This window comes from Elephas maximus, chromosome 3 (assembly GCF_024166365.1).
Source record: "Elephas maximus indicus isolate mEleMax1 chromosome 3, mEleMax1 primary haplotype, whole genome shotgun sequence".
Lineage (NCBI taxonomy): Eukaryota > Metazoa > Chordata > Mammalia > Proboscidea > Elephantidae > Elephas > Elephas maximus.
The window spans coordinates 25,115,201-25,135,989 of NC_064821.1; the positions used below are offsets into that span (position 1 = coordinate 25,115,201).

At 39.7% G+C, this 20,789-nt stretch overlaps 1 protein-coding gene across 1 annotated transcript; it reads left to right on the forward strand.

The window, feature by feature from the left end:
- Positions 1 to 4,790: 4,790 nt before the first annotated feature.
- Positions 4,791 to 5,720, forward strand: LOC126072100 (olfactory receptor 7E24-like). Its single transcript, XM_049876764.1, has one exon. It carries the CDS (start codon positions 4,791 to 4,793, stop codon positions 5,718 to 5,720), a length of 930 nt encoding a protein of 309 aa, XP_049732721.1.
- The last annotated feature ends 15,069 nt before the right edge of the window (positions 5,721 to 20,789 follow it).

The window sequence follows — 20,789 nt, forward strand, 5'->3', positions numbered from 1 at the left end:
AATAAATAGTTTTCTAAAGTACCAACAGACATTAACTGTACAGAAAATTTAGAACTGTTGCTGTCATTCAAATTAGCAAAAAATATAAATTGCCAGCGCATAAAACTCCAAACCACATGCAAGGGCTACAGAAAGAAGATAGGACATTCTGCTTCCTGACACAAATATTAATTCAGAAAATGAAAATAGTATCAAATTCTGGGCATAGAAGATCTGCTGTTGTTGCTAGGTGCTGTTGAGTTGATTTTGACTCTTAGAACCCCATGTGACAGAGTATAACTGCCCCGTAGAGTTTTCTAGGCTGTAGACTCTATGGGAGCAAAAAGTCTCCAATTGCCAAACTTTCAATTAGTAACTGAGTGCTTTAAGACTTGCCACCAGGACTTTCATAGAATACTTAATCCTCCCTAGAATACATGGTTCATTCAATGGGTTTGAGGATATTCAACCACACATTAATTGTTTAGATTGAAAAATTGAAAGAAAAAAAGAGTGATTTTTATTTTAAGATCTGCACACCTGGGAAGTTAAAGGTGAGGAATACAAGGAGGCTTCTTCCTTAGAATGACAAGGCCCAGATAGCACGGGAATTCAATTTTTTCTCTTCCTATTTCATACATACTAACAAGTCTTCAGAGATTGGAATAACATGAACCAATTTGGCTAATTGTGAGCTCTGGGCATTGAGCTACCAAAGCAATACAACTGTAAAATCCTGCCTGTGACCTCAGGGTCTTCAGTTTGCTCTTCGCAGTCCAGTGAACTCCATAACTGCGTCTCTCCTTTACAGTGGTTGTTTGAATCAGAAGGCCTGTGCCTGAATCTCTCTTCCTGCCAGTCCTGAGGAAGGAGCCTCAACCCTCCCTCAACCGTTATTGCCCACCAGGCAGGGGGGTGTCGGTGGAGTCATACTCCTTGGTTTTACTGCGGCAGAGACCCAGCACAATCCAGTGAGTGTCTTGAGAGACAGTGGACACAGAGGGGCTTGGGAGCATTGTTTCCTCCTCATCAGAACAAGCTGTACACTTGGGATGGCAAGATGGGAGGCCCTGAAATGCTAAGTTTCAGCTTAGAGGCATGTGAACTTTCTGTTCCTGGTTCTGGTAGAGGTCTAAGAAGACTCATTTAGATTTTTAATTTGGTTTTTGCTCTCATAGGTACATCCCCACCAGAATGAGAAATTTGTCCCTTCACCTGTCTTCTAAACAGTTCAACAAGATCTAGCAGATGATGATGATAACGATAATGATGAAAATGATGGCAGTAACCATAGTATTGTGAAAATTTATTGAAGGCTGCCCAGTGCCGGGATCTGAACTAAGTTTTCTATGTAATTTGTTTCTTTTTTCTACACAACCACACCCAGAAAAGAGCAACACATGTTATGTCATTTCATAGAAGAGAAAATGAGCAGTCTTTTTTGGTAACTTGTTCCAGATCATGAGCCAGAAAAGGTTGAAGCCAGGCTTGAACCTGGGCAGTGTGACACCAGACACAGGGCACCTGGCCATATTCTCCCCGCCATCCACCGTGCCATTCCACTTCTTTGGTCTCTCCACACAGAGACCCCCTGCTCACTGTGCTCCTTTGTGGGGGTTCTGCTAGACCACAGTATAGAGCAGTGAATGCCTTTTGGTGTCTCCACTCTTAGAAGGATAATTGTGAATAGAGGAAAAGAACATATCAAGATTGGCAGATGATAATTAGGGCAGGTCTCTCTCTTGCCCCTTCTGGAATTTAACTCAGGTGTCCACTTCCTTTCATCACTGTAATTCAGCCTATCTCAATCTTGGAGACATAAAGACAGGATCTTGAGTTCCATTCCTGGTCAGGAAGCCGGAATGAGTTTAAAAGCATAACTTAGATGTATCTTTGGTTAGGTCCCTTGGACTTTTTCTTCAAACTTTTTTTGAAATATGAGGAAACAGAGTGAAGATAGTTAATGTATAGGGCTCAGTGACTTACAATTTAATTGTAATTCCTGTCTGTGCTACTTATGATCTGTATGCCAGGGAGTAAATTCTTAGGATCTTTCAGCCTCCACATTGCCATTTGAGTTGATCCACAGCTAATAGACCGGAGATCTGCATTGTTGTAAGGACTGAACAGTAAAAAAAAATATATGTGATTAAATATGTGATGGGTGCGTATAGTCAGGGCACATTAGTTTTACATATTACCATTATTATTAATTACATAAAACTTCATACCATTCAACTAATGTATTCTGTGATCTCACAGGTTTATTTTCTCTGGATCCCTGTAAGATCCTTTTACTTCCATCCTTATCCAAGTAGATATTGAATACTTGGAAGTCAATCATTGAGTCTCATGAATTCCTGAACCCTAAGAGAATAACCTGTACTTAGCACAGAGTAGGCTACAATCACAATGAAACAACAAATCTTTATTAAATATGGAATAGACCCTTGGTTCCTTTGTTCCTTAGTTCACAGGATCAGATCATAAGCTGTACTGCTTCTGCGCTGAGTGCTTTCCTGCCTGTAGTTTCATCCTTCCAAGGATGTCCCATAGGACTAGAGGCAAGACAAAATGGGGCATGAATATATCTATATCATGAGCTTTCTATGGGAACTATTTAGTTAGTAGAGTATAAAACATCAATTATTTTCAAAAAATTGTGGTGGTTTTCATAAAACTGAAAACTAAAAAGGAAAAACAGAGAAAGAGATGGAGAAAGTAAGTCTTACTGTGTGAACTTAGGCACATTTTATGATTTCAACACATTCTATGCTTGACTTTTTTTGGACTTGTTAGGCTTCTATCTTTCCCATATAATCAAATAAAGCCATGATTATATTTCAACAATAAACACACTACTCTCATATTGATTCAAATTCTGACTAAAAAACATAGTCCAAGTATTTATTAAGTGCCAAACCTTTGTTAGCTGCCGTATACATCCTAGTGATGGGTATTATTCCCCCCTATTTCCAAGTAAGAGAGGATGAAATATTCACAAGCACTTCAAATTCATTGTGTGACTGATTTGGGATTTCGACCTTGCCCTTCTGACCCCTATTCCAGGAGTCTGTCTCCTCAACCAGAGCTGAATGATTGTGTTTCTTTTCAGATGAGCTAATGGAGACTGAACCATTGATTCTTCATCCCAAAATTCAGTGAGCTGAACTGTGAATTAAGAGAAATAAGCCAAATGAAATCATGTTAGACCTACCAATAGAAATGAAGAAATAAGTTGCCATCGGGGAGCTAAAAGAGGAAAATTCAAATCTCCCTCTAAGGAAGGATTGTCTTGGAAAGCTCTTAAGTTGGCCTAAGATAGCTGAGTTTCAAACCTGGCTTTCGAATGTCCCTGGCCCTATTTTCCTGAATTTACAAATAAGGGTGTTGACCTGATGGGGAAACAATGCTTTCTAAACATTTAGGACAAGAAACGTATTTCAGCACTTTATGAAGACAATAGAGAATGAAAATAAATAAAGGAAAATGTCAACGGAACACCAGACATTTCCCTGAGATGGCGTAGCATTGATGCAAATACCAATGTCTACACAGTGAAAAATAGGCACAGAGTGTATCTGAAAAGTAAATCATTGTTTAATCGTTGGTGCATTTTACACTAATGCCATCTTTGGAATTGGCAATGTTGTATGATTTCAACGTTTATCAAACACTGAGTTATCAAAGTTTGATGTCCAATAAGCCAAGGGAGAGGACATATACTTTAAAACTTTTTTTAAAATTGACCCACATATTTGAATGGCCATGTATGTCCATATAAGATGGATGCCAGAAAACCAAAGAATGATGAAAACCTGTGAAGATAATTGACGTATAAACACGCTCTCTGATGATGAACATTTTAATGTAATTTATAATCTAGCTAATGAGGTCCTTGGGTGAAGCAAATGGTTTGAACTCGACTATTTTCCTCCAGATTGGTGGCTGGTATGCACTCTTCAGTGCCATGAAAGAAAGACCTGGTGATCCGCTTTTGTAAAGATTAAGGCTATGAAAACTCTATGGAGGGGTTCTATCCTTTAACACATGCAGTCACCATGTTGCAATTAACTCAGTGGTGATTCTTTTTTTTTTTTTTTTTTTAATCTCTTCCTATCCCATATGTTGTTTTATAAATACTCCACATCAAGAGAATTTATACATTGTACTTGTATAAAATAAAGTACATTTGACTGCTTCTTAAAAAGAACATCCAGTTTCCATTGAGTAGAATCTGACTCATGGTCACACTATGTGTGTCAGAATAGAACTATGCTCCACTGGGTTTCAATGACCTTATTTCTGAGGTGTCTCTGGGTGGAATCCAACCTTTCTGCTTAGAAGCCAAGTGTGTTAATGGTTTGCACACCCTGGAACTGCAAGTGCTTCTTAGTGTTCCTTAATTGAAATGAATTTTTCCTAAAAGTAGGGTATTTCTTATTGTATGTGTTTCTCTCATGGGGGCGGGGAGGTGATAGTTTGCTCTTTCTATGAACTCGTTATCAAAAAATGTCCTTGCCATTTTAACATTCTTTAGCATAGCATCTCTAAAGTGGTTGGGTACAGAAAAAAGTGAATAGCACAGAAAACAATGAGGGAAAAGTTTTGAGAAATACAGTGGTTGGGTTTGCTGTAACTGAGTAATATTGCTGAAAAGTACTGGGGTCTTAGATCCTTAAATGTGAACAAATGAATTTGTGAGCTTTACTTCTGAGTTTCTTGAATTCAAAATACAGATACAATACCGGGTGGCTGTTTACCTGTTTCCTTTTTCACAATATTGTTTTTCCAAAAGCTGTCATAAGTACATGGAGCCACAGAATCTAACAGATGTCTCAGAATTCCTCCTCTTGGGCCTCTCTGAGGATCCAGAACTGCAGCCCCTCCTCTTTGGGCTGTTCCTGTCCATGTACCTGATCACTGTGACTGGAAACCTACTCATCATCCTGGCTGTCACCTCTGACTCCCATCTCCACACCCCCATGTACTTCTTCCTCTCCAACCTGTCCTTGGCTGACATTGGTTTAATTTCTACCACAGTCCCAAAGATGCTAGTGAACATCAAGACTCAGAGCAAATCCATCACCTATGGGGGCTGCCTGATACAAATGACCTTTTTTTACCTCTTTGGATGTCTGGACGATCTGCTCCTCACTGTGATGGCATATGACCGGTTTGTGGCCATCTGTCACCCTCTGCACTACACAGTCATCATGAACCCTCGCCACTGTGGCTTGCTAGTTTTGGTGTCGTTTTTCATCAGCCTTTTTGACTTCCAGGTGCACATTTCAATGGTGTCACAACTTACCTTCTGCACAGATGTGGAAATCCCTCATTTCTTCTGTGACCCTACTCAACTCTTTAGCCTTGCATGTTCTGACACCTCCATCAATATCATATTAGTGTATTGTATTGGTGTCATTTTTGGTGGTGTTCCATTCTCAGGGATCCTTTTCTCTTACAGTCGAATTGTTTCCTCCATTCTGAGAGTCTCATCTTCAGGTGGGAAGTATAAAGCCTTTTCCACCTGTGCCTCTCACCTGTCAGTCGTTTGCTTATTTTATGGAACAGGTTTTGCAGTGTATCTCAGTTCAGCTGTCTCATCTTCTCCCAGGAAGTATGCAGTGTCCTCAGTGATGTACACTGCGGTCACCCCCATGCTGAACCCCTTCATCTACAGCCTGAGGAACAGGGACATCAAGAGGGCCCTGTTGAGGCTCCTTAGCAGAACAGCCTAATATCAACACTCGTGCTATCTTTTTGGCGTGTGGGTTGGAAAAATGGTAAAACCTGACATCTGCAACCATAAATCTTGCCTCTTGGTTATGTATTTTTTGTAGCTAACAGAGGTTTCTGTGTCTAGATTTCATATCTGACCATTGCTTCCTTTGTAACATGCTTATTGGGTTAGTGGAATTATTCTGGGATATGTCAGTCTGCATGATCAAATCCCATTGCAGCTATGAAGCCATCTGTAGCTTCTCTTCTATGACCCAGGATTTCTGATATAATGCACAAATCTGTTTTTATGTACTTGGAATCTTCATCCTTTACCGTAATTCATATCTATTACTGATACTACTTTTGTATCTATCAGAACCGTATATGCAGGTTTTGTGTGAGAATGCATGTCACTGGTCCTAAACCTTGACTTCATATTAGAATCATCTAAAAAAAAAAAAAAATTAAGAAGCTAAAAAATATTGATGCTTTGGTCCTACCACTATGGATTCTGATTTAATTGTAATGGCATGTGGCTTCAGCATAAGATTTTTAAAGCACCACAGGCAGTTTTAATGTTCAGCCAACGTGAAAACTACTGATCTTTCAGACTTTTCTTCCAATATGACTAGTTTGTTGTGGGTCTTTTACTTCTCCTGAGCAGGTGCTGAAGATCTCAAAGTGGTCAGAGCTCACAATGGGAAAGATATGAGAGAACGTACCCTAGCACGTGGTAAGTGATTTTTCAAGATATTGCTGATGATATTTCTTCTCATATCCTCACCCTGTACATCATGTTGCTGTTGGCGGCTCCTCTATTGTGACCCCACACACTGTAGAGGAGGACACTACCCAGTCTTGTACCATCTCTGTGGTACATTGTGGATCAGACCTTTGTGATCCACAGGGTTTTCATTGACTGATTTTTCGAAGTAGATCACCAGGCCTTTCAAATGAGTCCATCTTGGTCTGGAATCTCTGCAGAAACCTGTTTAACATTTTTGCATAATGTATGCCTCTACATACAGGTGGTTGCTGCACATGAGGTACATTGGTTGTGAATCAAAGCTGGTCTTCCACAGGGAAGGGTAGAATTTTGCCAGTGAACCACCACTGATTCTGCCCTGCACTCCATGAAGTTGGTTATATGTGCTTGTTGATAAGCTATTGTCTCCCTTGTCCAGATTCAGCCTTCTATACTTTACTCTGTGATGCTGGGGCCAGAGAGGAGAGGATCCTAAACTACTCTTCTGAATTTCCATCTGGCTTTATTGTTAGGTTTTTCCAGTAATGATCAGTAAAATTTACTACACCTTAATAAGCTTGACATTTTCCTCATACCTATTTTCTAAGACCTTGTTGTGGTAGCTTCTATCCCCAGTTACTATCTCTGTATTGCCACATTGTTCCTTTTTGTCTTTCAGTCCTTATTTAAGTATTTTACCAGTTTTCTGTATGAAATGCTCTTCATGGTGTTTTCAATTTTCTTTATTGAATCCTGACTGATAAATGGTATTTGAGGAATAAATCTATGTGTGAAGTGTCTAAAACTGGAACAATACAGAGCATGCTGAGGTAAAAAAGGTTGCTCTAAATTACATATCTTGGTCAGGGTTGTACAGCTGAGGATTAAGGTGGGGGTATCATATTTCCAAACACCGTGGCTCTTTTGGTGCTCTAGGATCATCAGTTCACCAAAGCATTATGAATAAATGTAGTTTTATCTTATTTTTCTTTAGTCTAGGATAGCAGAGTGTCATGTCTTCAGGAAAGCAGAGCCATTGCCTTTCACTTGTAAGAGACTGATGAAGACGTGACTGTGTTACCACATTTCCTTGTCTTTGGCTCTTTCTGTGTTCTACTACATGGCTGTGCGATGTCCTTTAGACATATCAGTATAATTTCTGAGGCAATTTTGGATGCTCAGAAAACCTGCCTAACCAATAGCTTAGTTTACTCTGCCCTTTACCACTGAGTTAAATCCCCCACAGACTTTCCTGATGAGAAACTTTGACAACGGAGAATGGAGTGCACTTGCCAGAGGGTGAGGCCACACCATTTCGTGGGAAGAAATACCTCTTGTTAAAAACCAGGAAAGTAGTGTTGTGATTCTGTGGTAATGGCTAACTGCAATGAGACTGTACTAGTCCCATCTACCCTACAACTAAGTTGCATACTCATTTCTGTAAACCTAGGAATGGAAGAAAATAATTGATATATTCAGGGTATTTCCTTTTTTGATATCTTATGATAATCTTTCCTAAAAGGTAACATTTTCTTCTTCCTCTTCAAATATCAAGACTTAGACTGAGTGTTACTATTAGATTAATTCTATAAATGGAGAAAAGCCTGGAAAGAAATATGTCAGAGGTTCCTAATGGCAGTCAGAAAGTGGTATACTTATCTTTGATAGGGAAGAGGAACTGCAGATTATGGGAAGGGAGTGGGATTTGATGACATACCTCTGACCAGATATTGGCTTATAACCTGGACAATTTTGTCAACTCAGCATACCTCGTTGATCCTCGGAGTCCTCATCATCAAATTGTGATGAATAGTGCTAATCTTCCACAGCCATTTTAACAACTACATGTAATGTTGTCAAGGTTGGATTAAATAGTAGTTTCCCATCAAATGGCAGTCCTTAATACCACTTTGGGGAAGTTCATTTTAAGTGTGCATTCCAAGAGTTCAAAAAGAACTTGATACTACAAACTGTGATTTTAGGCATAATATAAAACATGTTTCTGTTTACCTTCTTCATCTGTGTAGTTGTGATAACAAAAGCACTCATCTGAGAGAGTAGTTAAAAGGAAGCAATAAAAGTACTGATTAGAACTCTGTTTAGTACCTAGTAATGATCAAAAAGTGGAAACTAATGTAATCAGCAAATGATTAGGCCAACAGAGTAGCTCAAATAATGGGATTTGCAGGGAAACTGATTGTCAGCATTCGGTCCTCTAACTCATTATCTTTGTGGACATGAATTTCTTATTGAACTCTCAAGTCTGTTGATTCTTCCTTTTCTGTATTATTTAGCTCACAGCTTTGTAAGGATTAAGCAGATAATGCACGTAATACATGGTAAGAATTCCATCAATACAGATATTACTGTTGTTGTCATCTACTCTAACGCAAAAGCCATTCAAATAAATCATTTGAAGTCCACATGTTCTTTAACTTTGGATGACTGATGATCATTACAATTTATCTTTACACGACAAGACCCTGAGAAGTTCAAGGGCAGGGACTGGATATCATTGGTATATTTACTAGAAATCTATTATATTAAGGCCGTACATTAGTCCTATCTCCGTTATGTTATGAAATAAAGGTGAAGACAATTTGACATCCCCACACCCAGTATTTTTATTCCTCTTTGGGACATTATATCTTCCATAGAGTCTTTTAAGAACTCCCTAAGAAAAATGTATGTTTTGTTGTTTTTATTATTAGGGATATTTGATAGGATCTATTATTCATCATTTCATTGTATGTGAAAGAATAAGAGTCGTAGAATAAAGGGTAGGGTTTGATAAGCTGTATAAATAACATGGTGATAAAAAATTGACCATAGACATTCCTCAACTGATACCTGAGAAGAGAATGCCGGAATGTAGTATCTTTCCTTGTCCTTTAGCATACTCATTCAGAGAGAGAAGCGGGAAAAGCACAAATCAAATCTCTCTTTTTACCACAAGAACACAACTGTCTTTGGTTTTTATACACCTGTCCTCTATACTCAGCTTTGGCAGGGATTCTAGAATCTGATCCCCTCCTTCCACTATGTTTAATATGAAAATTTTGCCACTATCCAAGGGTGCTGAAAGCTCTCAGCGCTTATCCTCTACCTCTCCAATTCACCTCAACACACCTGTCATTTGTTCTCCTTAAAATTACCCTCAGCCATTTATCCATATATAGGTAAATAGCATCCTTTTGTCCATGTTCAATATCATTGGGTATATATTCCAGTTTTCTTCATATCATCTACTGACAAGCCATTCTCTGACTCCGTCAAAACAGAGAAGCCTCACCCAGGTGGCCATGTGGATAGAATTTAAAAGGTGCAAAACACCATTATTCCACTTTATCTACTAGGGAAACAAACTAGATAAAACATAAACACATTTTATTAAAGATTTCAAGACTTATGAAGACAAAGAAATCTAAGGAAAATTACATTCTGGAGTGAAGTGAGCCTTTTGTAGTTAAGCAGATATCAGTTGTTGTTGGGGATATGCGTTGGTTGAATTTGTGCATGGAAAGGGTGCAACTGGTCTAATGGAAGGACTCTGCTGCTGCTAGAGAAACCAGAGAGCCTTCTGACTTCAAGTTTAGCAGCATCATGTTGGGGTTTGTAGGAATTCTACCATGTTTCTGTTTTTCTTCAGGGAATGTTTGCTACATGCACAGTGGTGCTATGGATTGGGATTATGCTGGAAAGCAGATGGACCTCTCTTGAGTCTCATGGTGCAGAGCCACCATCCTTACAGTGAGTGAAGCCTGTGTAGTGCATAGCTTCTAAGATTCTCCCCAAAACCCCTAACTGCTGTATTCACACTCTTGTGGCTAACCATCCTCTTGAGTGTGTGCTGGATTCAGTTAATTGCTTCCATCACATAGAATCTGGAAAACTCTTGGGTTATCACTTCCAACATTGGGGTATAAAAAGAATCTGGCTCTAATTTTGCCAGCCCTCTCCTGCTGTCTAGCCAGCACACTCTGATGAAAGCCTGCGTTCATTTTAGCAGCTGCCTGATGCAGAGGCCCATGTGTTCAGAAGTTAAGGCAGGCCTCTGGCCAATAGCCTGTGAGGTACAAATCCTGCTAATTGATGTCCGAGTGACCTTGGAATCAGATCAACTTCCAGGCAAGCCTTGAGATGACTGCAGCCCTGGTCAACATTTTGAATGCAGTCATTTGAAAGGCCTATGGTGGTATTTAGGGGAAGGATCAAGTTACCAAATATGACAAAAATAAGGAATGTTTTAAAGTACCACCATACATTAACTACACAGAAAAATGAGAACTGTTTCTGTCATTCAAATTAGCAAAAAATATAACTTGCCAATGTATAAAACCCCAACCATATGGAAGGGCTATAGAATTGAAGATTAAAAGTCAGAAATTTTTCTTCATGACAGAAATATTAATTCAGATAATGAAAATAGCATCAGATTCTCGGTATAGAAGACATGCTGTTGTTAAGTGCTGTTGAGTCACTTTCAACACATATTGACCCCATATGTAAAGCAGAACTGCCCCTTAGAATTTTCTAGACTATAATCTTTATGAGAGCACATCACCAGTTCCTTCTCCTGTGGAGTGGCTAGATGGATTTCACCCACCAACTTTCCATTAGCAACCAAGCACTTTAATCACTGTGTCATCAGGTTTTTGTTTTTGCATTTTAGGTGAGGGTTTGCAGAACAATTCAGTTTCTCACTATAAAATTAAGACACATTTTTTTGTGTGTGTGTGTATTGGTATCCGTTGCCACTCCCACGACATGTCAACCCTCACACCTTCTCTACCTTGGGTTCCCCATTACCAGCTTTCCTGTCCCCTCCTACCTTCTCATCCTTTCCCTTGGGCTGGTGTACCCATTTAGTCTCATTTTGTTTTATGGGCCTTTCTAATCTTTGGCTGAAGTGTAAACCTCAGGAGTAACTGCAGTACTGAGTTAAAAGGGAGAGGGCAGTCTCTCAGCTATGGTGCATCAGGGCAGGTCCAGCTGAAGGCAATGGTCTGGGATGGTTGTTTGTGGAAGATACTAGGGCCCACAAGATGGGCCAGAGGTCAGCGCAGGGTAAGTTCCAGTAGGCCGTGCTTGTGTTGCTCGGGGGGTGCGATGTTCACCACATGGCGCAGATAGGTGTGTGTGTGGGGGGGTGAGTTTGTAATGTGTGGAACTAGGTTGGGTATGGGAAAGAAGAGAGAGAGGAGACAGACAGGAGCTAAAAAAAAATTGCTGAGGGAGACTTCCATCGGAGTGGCGAGAGAAGAAAACCGGAAATGAAGAAAAAGAAACAGGAAAAAAAAAAAACAAAAAAAACTCCAGGGAGTGGACCAAGAAAGCAGTTCCTCAGCCAAGCGGTACTTCACAGCCTGTTCAGACAAAATAAAGAGGGCACATGGAGTCAGGTGGTTTGCGAGATAGGAGGGGGAGGAAGTGAGAGGCAGGGAAGAAATCAAAAGAAGCCAAAAACGGAACAGGAGCAAGAAAGAAATGGCACTGAAAGGGATGGCTGGTGTGGGTGGGGCAAATACTCAGGGCATGGGGTTGGGATCCCTTGTGCCTGGGTTGCTCCGCCCCCTGATTGCAGTGGGAAAGGGTGGAAGCTTAGCAGGTGGAGGAAAGTTATGGGGTGGGGAATCATGTATCGCTGGTTACTGGGTGCTCTGTCTCCTGCTGGGAGCTCCGTGAATTTGCTTTTTCTTACTCCCTGCCCACTGATCTCCAAGAGGAAACCACGATGGTGAATTCGTGCTGCGTTAGCTGAAAGGTACCTCCACTTGAATCTCTTCTCTGTTTCCTGTCAGTTTCTTATTCCATTCAGTGCTTGGTTTAGTTCTTCACCTCTTCATTTGATGCTTACGGTTCCAGGATTGACATTTGTCTCTGTTTTACTTAATTTTTCAGGTGTTTGCTGTGGAGGGTCCGCGTGCTGCTTCAGTCTATAGTGCCATGTTGGCTCCGCCTCCAGGTTTGTTAACTTTCTTTGTGGTTACCTTGAAATCCACCCCATCTTCCCAGGATTAAACCAGTTTTTTATTACTTGATAAGGCTTGACTTCCCCTCCATTTGAAAGCTCTGTACCTAGATCATTTATTCCCTTTTTTATTGTTCTAACGTTGTCCTCCTTTACTGATAGATCTCTGTGGCTCTCTACTCTAAGTTCTTTAGCGATCCCTCAGCTATGGTGTAGCAGGTCAGGTCCATTGGAGGGGGAAGGGGAGGGATGGGTTATTTGTAGCACATACTGAGGTTGAGAGGGAAGGAAGGGCAGCAGTGCAGGGCGGGGACTGGTGGTCGGAGCCTATGCTGCTTGAGGTGAGTGCCCAGTGCATGGCATAATTAGGTAGGAGGGAAGGGGGAGGATGTGACATGTGGAGCTAAGTGGGTGTGGGAGAAAATAGAGAGAAGGGAATGAAACAGCAGTAAAAAAAAAAAAAAAAAATGGTGCTGAAGGAGCCTGCTGGTGGAGTGAAGTGGACCCAGGGAAGATGTGTGCTTGTGACATCTAGTCAGGTGGTGTTGCACAGCTCATTAAGAAGGGGCAGAGACTGCACATTTGGCTAGCTGTGCAGAAGAAAGGAAATGGAGGAAGAGAGATAGTGATAAGAATCTGAAAGACATTGACTGTGTGGATCATAACAGATTCTGGATAACTTTGTGAAGAATGGGAATTCTAGATCCCTTAATAATGCTTATGAGGAATGTGCACACAGGTCAAGAGGCAGTTGTTTGGACAGAACAAACAGATATTGAGTGGTTCAAAATCAGGCAAGGTGTGTGTCAGGGTTGTATTCTTTCAATACTCCTATTCAATTTGTACGCTGAGCAAATAATCTGAGAAGCTGGACTACACGAAGAAGAACAGGCCATCAGAATTGGAGGAAGACTCATTAAAAACCTGTGTTATGCAGATGACACAACCTTGCTTGCTGAAAGTGAAGAGATCTTGAAGCACTTAGCGATGAAGATCAAAGACCACAGCCTTCAGTATGGATTGCACCTCAACATAAATAAAACAAAAATCCTCACAACTGGACCAATAAGCCACATCATGGTAAATGGATAAAAGATTGAAGTTGTCAAGGATTTTGTTTTACTTGTATCCAAAATCAACATCCATAGAAGCGGCAGTCAAGAAATCAAAAGACGCATTGTATCGGGCAAATCTGTTGCAAAGAACCACTTTCGAGTGTTCAAAAGGAAAGATGTCACCTTGAAGACTAAGGTGCGCGTGATCCAATCCATGGTATTTTCAATTGTATTATATGCATGTGAAAGCAGGACAATGAATAAAGAAGACGGAAGAAGAGTTTATGCTTTGAATTTTGGTATTGGCAAAGAATATTGAATATACCGTGTACTGCCAACAGAATGAACAATTCTGTCTTGGAAGAAATACAAGTAGAGTCCTCCTTAGAAGCAAGGGTGAGGAGACTGCATCTTACGTACTTTGGACATGCTGTCAGGAGGGATCAGTCCCTGCAGAAGGACATCATGCTTGGTAAAGGAGAGGGTCAGTGAAGAAGAGGAAGACCTTCAATGGGATTGATTGACACAGTGGGTGCAACAATGGCCTCAAGGATAACAAGGATTGTAAACATGATGCAGGACTGGGCAGCATTTAGTTGTGTGGTACATAGGGTCACTATGAGTTGGAACTGACTGGATGGCACCTAAAAAGAACAACAACATAAAACATGTTTCTATTTAACTTCTTCATCTGTATAGTTGTGAAAAGAAAGGCACTCATCTGAAAGAGTGGTTAAGAGGAGGTGAATGAAAAGTACTGAGTAGAACAGTGTTTAGTACCTAATAATGGATCAATAAGTGGACACTAACATAGTAATCATATGGATAGGCCATGTAATTGGTTTTCCAGGGAAACTGATTTTCAACATTAGCTTTTCTAACTCATTAGTTTTTTTGGACACGGACTTGTTATTTAACTGTTACAGCATCTGATTATTCATTTTCTATACTATTTACCTTACAGCACTGTAAAGATTAAGAAGATAATGCATGTCTTGCATGAAAGGAATTCTGTCAATATAGATGACATTGTTGTTGTCTACTATAACACAGATGCCATTCAAATAAATTATTAAAACTCCATGTGTGCTTTTCCCTGGATGCCTAATGACCATTACATTTTATCTTCATACAACAAGATCTTGAGCTGTTCAGGGGAGGACTTGAATATAATTTACCTTTATAATAAAAATCTACTGCATTAAGACCAGAGATTCATTACATCTCTACTGTGTATAATGTTGAATAAATTATTCATTATCTCATAAAAAAAAGGTGAAGAAAATTTGACCTCCATACCTCCATTATTTTTCTTCCTCCCTGGAGTATTATACTTTCCACAGAGATCTTTAAGAACTCCTGAAAGAAGAAATGTATGCTTCGCTTGTTTTTATTATTATAGAGGTTTGTTGGAATCTATTATTCACCATTTAATTGTATGTGCAAGAATAAGAGTTGTAAGCCTAAGGTTTGATAAGGTTTATAAATATAAATAAGGGTAAAAAGTTGAGAGTAGACTTCCCTCATTTGGACATCTATAAAGGACTGTGGTATATTTCTTTTTCCTTTAAGGATACTCATCCAGAGAGAGAAGTGGGAAAAGCACAAAGCAAATCTCACTTTTTACCAGAAGAACACAACTCTCTTTGGTTTTCACACACCCGTCCTCTACACTAGGTTTGTCAATGACTTTGGAAACTCATCCCGTCTTTTCATTATGTTTAATATTAAATATTTGCCACTGTCCAAGGACAGTGCTTATCACCTACATCTCCAATCCACCTCTACACATTTTCCATTTGGTCTCCCCAAAATTATTCTTATCCATTTATCCTAAGATAGGTAAGTAGCATCCATTTGTCCATATTCAGTTTTACTTGGTGTATGTTCAAAATTTCCACATATCAGTTAATGACAAGTTATTCTCCTAGTTCTTCGAGGCAGAGAAGGCTTAGTCAGGTAACTACATGGTTAGGATGTAAAAGGTCAAATATATCATCATTCTACATTATCTACTAGGGAAAAACAAACAACAAGAAAAAAAAACTACATAAAGCATATTTTATTAAAGATTTCAAGAGTTCTGAACATAAGGAAATCTAAGGAAAATTGCATTCTGGAGTGAAGTCAGCCCTTTCTAGTGAAGCAAAAATCAGAAGCTACTGGGAATAATTTTTGAATTTGTTCATGGAATGGCTGTGACTGGCCTAATATTGGTGGAAGGATTCTGCTGGTGTTAGAGAAGCAGAAGGGGCTTCTGACTGCAAGACCAGGAGTACAAGGTGGATTTTGTAGGAATTCTGCTATGTGTCCTTTTTTTCTCCAGAGAATGTTTGCTGAGAGCTTGGTGGTGCAATGGATTGTGACTGTACTGGAAAACAGAGGGACCTCTCTAGCTTCTGGTGGTGCTTAGAGCCACTGCCCTTATAGATAGTGAAGCTCTTGTAGTTTGTAGCTTCTACGATTCTCCCAGGAGCCCTCACTGACCTCTTGTATTCATGTTCTTGTTGATAACCATCCCGTTGAATGTGTACTGAACTCAGTTAATTGCTTCCATCAAAGAGAATTTGGAAAACTACTGGAATATCACTTCCAACAATGGGGTGTAAAAAAGAATCTGAGTTTCATCTTGCCAGTCCTCTCCTGCTCTCTGGCCAGCCTACTCTTATGAAAATCAGCTTTCATGTTGTCAGCCACCTGATGGAGAGGCCCATGTGGTCAGAAGTGAAAGGAAGCCTCTGGCCAACCGCCTGTGAGGAGCAAATCCTGCCAACTGACATCTGAGTGATCTTGGAATTGAATAAGCATCCAGTCAAACCTTAAGGTGACTAGAGCCCTTGCCGACATTGTGAATGCAGCCTTCCCTGAGGCCCATAGAGGTATTTGGGTGAAGGATCAAGTTACCAAATAAGTACAACAAAATAAATAGTTTTCTAAAGTACCAACATATATAAACCACAGAAAAATTAGAACTGGCAAAATTTGAACTAGCAAAAAACATAAGATGCCAACACATAAAACTCCAAACCTCATGCAATGGCTACAGAAAGAAGATAGGATGTTCTCCTTCATGACATGAATATTACTTCAGAAACTGAAAATAGTTTCAGATTCTTGGTGTAAAAGATCTGTTGTCATCATTGTTAGGTACTTTCAAGTACTTCTTCTCTTAATGACCCCATGCGATGGAGCAGAACGGCCCTATAGAGTTTTCTATGCTGTAATCCTTATGGGAACAAATCTCCAGCTCTTTCTCCTGTGGCATTTCTAAGTGGCTTCCAACTGCCAAACTTTCTGTTATCAGCCGAGCACTTAAGTGCTATGCCAACAGGGCTTTTATAGAATATTTAACCCTCTCTAAACTACATGATTCATTTAATGGGTTTGAGGATATTAAATCACACATTGATTGTTTAGATTGAACAAAAAAGTGATTTTTATGTGAAGATCTGTACAACTTGGTAATTAGAGGTGAGGAATGTAGGTGAGCTTCTTCCTTAGAATGGCGGGCCCAGATACTAGGGACGTTCACTTTCTACTCTTCCTGCTTCATTAGTACTAACAAGTCTTCAGAGATTGGAAAAACATGAACCAATTTGGCTAATTGTGAGCTCTGGGCATTGAGCTCCCAAAGCCATACAACTGTAAATATCTCACCTGTGCACTCAAGGCCTTCAGTTTGCTTTCCCAGTACAGCGAGCTCCATAACTGTGTTTCTCCTCTACGATGGTCCTTTGAATCAGGAGGTCCACACCTGAACCTCTCCTAATGTGAGTCCTGAGGAGGGAGCCTAGACCATCATCGCTTATCAGGCAAGACAGTGGTGGTCGACCCACACTCCTCGGTCATGCCCTGGCAGAAACCTGGCACAATCCATTAAGTGCCATGGAAGTCAGTGGACATAGTGGGGCTGGAAAGCAGTTTTCTCCTCATCAGGACAGCTAACACAATTGGAATGACCATAAGGAAGGCCCTCAAATGCTAAGTTTCAGATCAGAGGCCAGTCAGGTTTCTGTTCCTGGTTTTGGTAGAGGTCTGAGAAGGCACCTTCAGATTTTTAATTTCTTCTACATTGGTTCTAGCTCCCACAGGCACTTCCTTACTGAACAAGAAATGAGTGCCTCTCACCTGTCCCCTAACACTTCAACTTGATTTAGTTGATGATGATGATAGCCATGATGATGAGGATGATGGTAGTAACCATAGCATGGTGAAAGTTTACTGAAGTTTGCCTAGTGCCAGGATCTGAACTAAGTTTTCTGTGTAACTTGTTCATTTTTCTTAACAACTACACCTAGAGAAGAGAATACACTTTATGTCATTTCACAGCAGAGAAAATGAGCAGTCTTTTTTTGTAACTTGTTTCAGGTCTTGGGCCAGAAAAGGTTGAAGCCAGGCTTGAATGCAGGCAGTGTGATACCAGACATTGGGCACCTGGCCATATTCTCCCCTGCTATCACCATGTCATTTTGCCTCCTTGGTCTCTCCTCACAAAGTCCCCCTGCTCACTGTTCTCTTTAGTGGGGGGTTCTGCTCTACCACAGTGGACAGTGGTGGGTGCCTCTTGGTGTCTCCCCTATTAGAAAGCTAGTTAAGAACACAGGAGAAGATCACATCATGAGGTGGCAGATGGTAATTAGGACGGAACTATCTCTTGCCCCTTCTCCCTGAATTTACGTCCGCTGTCCACTTCCTTTCATCCCTGTAGTTTTACGTATCTCAGTCATGGAGTCACGAAGACTGAATCGTGGGTTTCACTCCTGGTCAGGACGCTGGATTGAGCTTAAAGGTGTAACTTAGGATGGATCTTTGGTTAAGTCCCCTGGACTTTTGCTTTAAACATTTGAAAATCTTAGGAGAGAGAGTGAAGGTGGTCAGTGCATGGGCCTCAGTGACTTACAATTTAATGTGAATCCTGTCTGCTGTACTGATGATCTCAGTGCCGTGAGGCAAGTTCTTAGTATCTCTCTGCCTCCTCATTGCCATCTAGTTGATCCACGGCTGATAGAGAGATATGCATTACTGTATGTACAGAACAGATAATGCATATTACATATGTGATTAAATATGTGATGGATATATACAGTCAGGGCACATTAATTTTACATATTATTAATATAAATTAGATGAGGCTTCATACCATTCTACTAACACATCCTGTGATCTGATGGTTTTGTTTGTCTGGATCCCTATGAGAGCATTTTATTTGCATTTTTACACAAGTAGATATTGAATACATGGAAGTAAACACTGAGTCTCATTCATTTCTGATTCCCCAGAGCCTATCCCGTGCTTGGCACAGAGTAGACTACAACCACAAGGACAATAACAAATTTGTGTTAAATATGGCCTTGGTTCCTTCGTGCCTTGTTTCACAGCATCAGAGCATAGGCTGTATTGCTTCCAGGTTGAGCGGTTTCCTGCCTATGCTTTCATCCCTCCAAGCATGTCTCATAGAACTAAAGACAAGAAAAAATAGGACATGATTATGTCTATATCATGGACTATCCAGGAGACATATTTATTTAATAGAGTGTACAACTTTCAATGATTTTTCAGAAAAATGTGGGGATATTCATAAATATGAAAACTAAAAAGGAAAAAAGGAGAAAGGGAAAGTACTATGTGAACCTAGGTATATTTTATGATTCCAATACATTTTATGTTTGAATTTCCTGGGACATATTAGGCTTTTATCTTCCTCATATAATCAAACAAACAAACAAAAACTGGGATTATATTTCAACAATAAACCCACTACTGTTATATTAATTCAAATTCTGCTTAAAAATCAATGTCCAAGTATTTATTAAGTGCCAAACCTTTGTTAGCTGCAACATGCATCCTAATGATGGGTATGATTCTGCCTATTTCTAGGTAAGAGAGGCTGAGAGATTTACCTGCAATCCACATCTAGTGTGCGACAGATATGGGATTTGGACCTTGCCCTCCTGATTCCTATCCCAGGGCTCTGTCTCCTGAAGCAGACCTGAATGATTGTGTTTCTTGTCAAATGAGCAAATGGAGACTGAACCATTGATTCTTCCTCTTACAACTCGGTGAGTTGATCTATGAATTAAGAGAATGAGCCAGATGGTCTACAGGGAACTTTATAGCATGGATCTTGTGGATTGTAGGGTTTTCTATGAATAGTAATGCATTTTATTGCATACTCAGGAAATCTGAACTATGGGAATATTATTTCCTATATTTAAGAAACAAAAAACGTTTGTCGTCGAGTCGATTCTGACTAATAGACCATACGATAGAGTAGAACTGCCTTGCAGTGTTTCCAAGGAGCATCTGGTTGATTTGAAGTGGTGCCATTTTGGTTAGCAGCCAAACACTTAACCACTGTGCCTCCAGGGTGCCATTATTCCCTATGCTGGATGGTAATTTTCGTGTAGCTCTATCATGGAATGACCATTACCAGACAACTTTCAGGGATATTTGATTCCATACCTTGAAATATGAGCATGTATTTGTGTCTGACTTTCTATTGGTAAACAAATGTTGGCAATTAATAGTAAAATTTGAACATGCATTAATTTTACACCTTGAACAACTATGCTCCATGCATGTAAAATATAGAAATTCTCAATTGTGAATAGTATGTACATTGGAGGAAGAATTTTACTATGATGTTTTTAATAAGAAATTGACAGAAAATGATCCTTTGCTTAGTAATACCATGAACCATTTAAAGTGTTTGAAATAGATGTATGTACTTTCCCAGAGACAGTTAAAACACAATGTTGTGGTAAATGAGAACTTCCATGGGACAATATGTGTAGGATTATACTATTTAGGTAGATTTTCAAGAAAACTGGTTATGGGTACATAAATTAATACTAATATTATAAAATTATTGAGAAGAAAATGTACCCACAAAATTTATGACTTTTGGGGACCAGATGTATGGAGAAATAGGATCATACACTCAGAGCAAGGAAACCCAAGTTTTAATGGTAATATTTTAAATCTCTGAAATAGGAGTTATGAAGTAAATATTATTAAATGCTTATATAATTAATGTTGGGAGTAGATATTAATGATAAAAACAGTTCACATTGATGAAGCACTTACAAAAGTCTGACAATCATTTAAAGCAGTTGTTCTCAACCCTGGCTGTACTTCAGGATGACTGAGGGACTCCCATGTAGAGTCTACCTTAATGAGTTCCAGATTGTGGCCAGCTGGTCAGTATATTTTAAAAGATCTGTAGACAATTATAATGATCCACTAGCATTGAAACCACTGGTGTAAGGACTTTATATGTATTATTTAATCTAATTTCTTTCTACAACTCTAAATG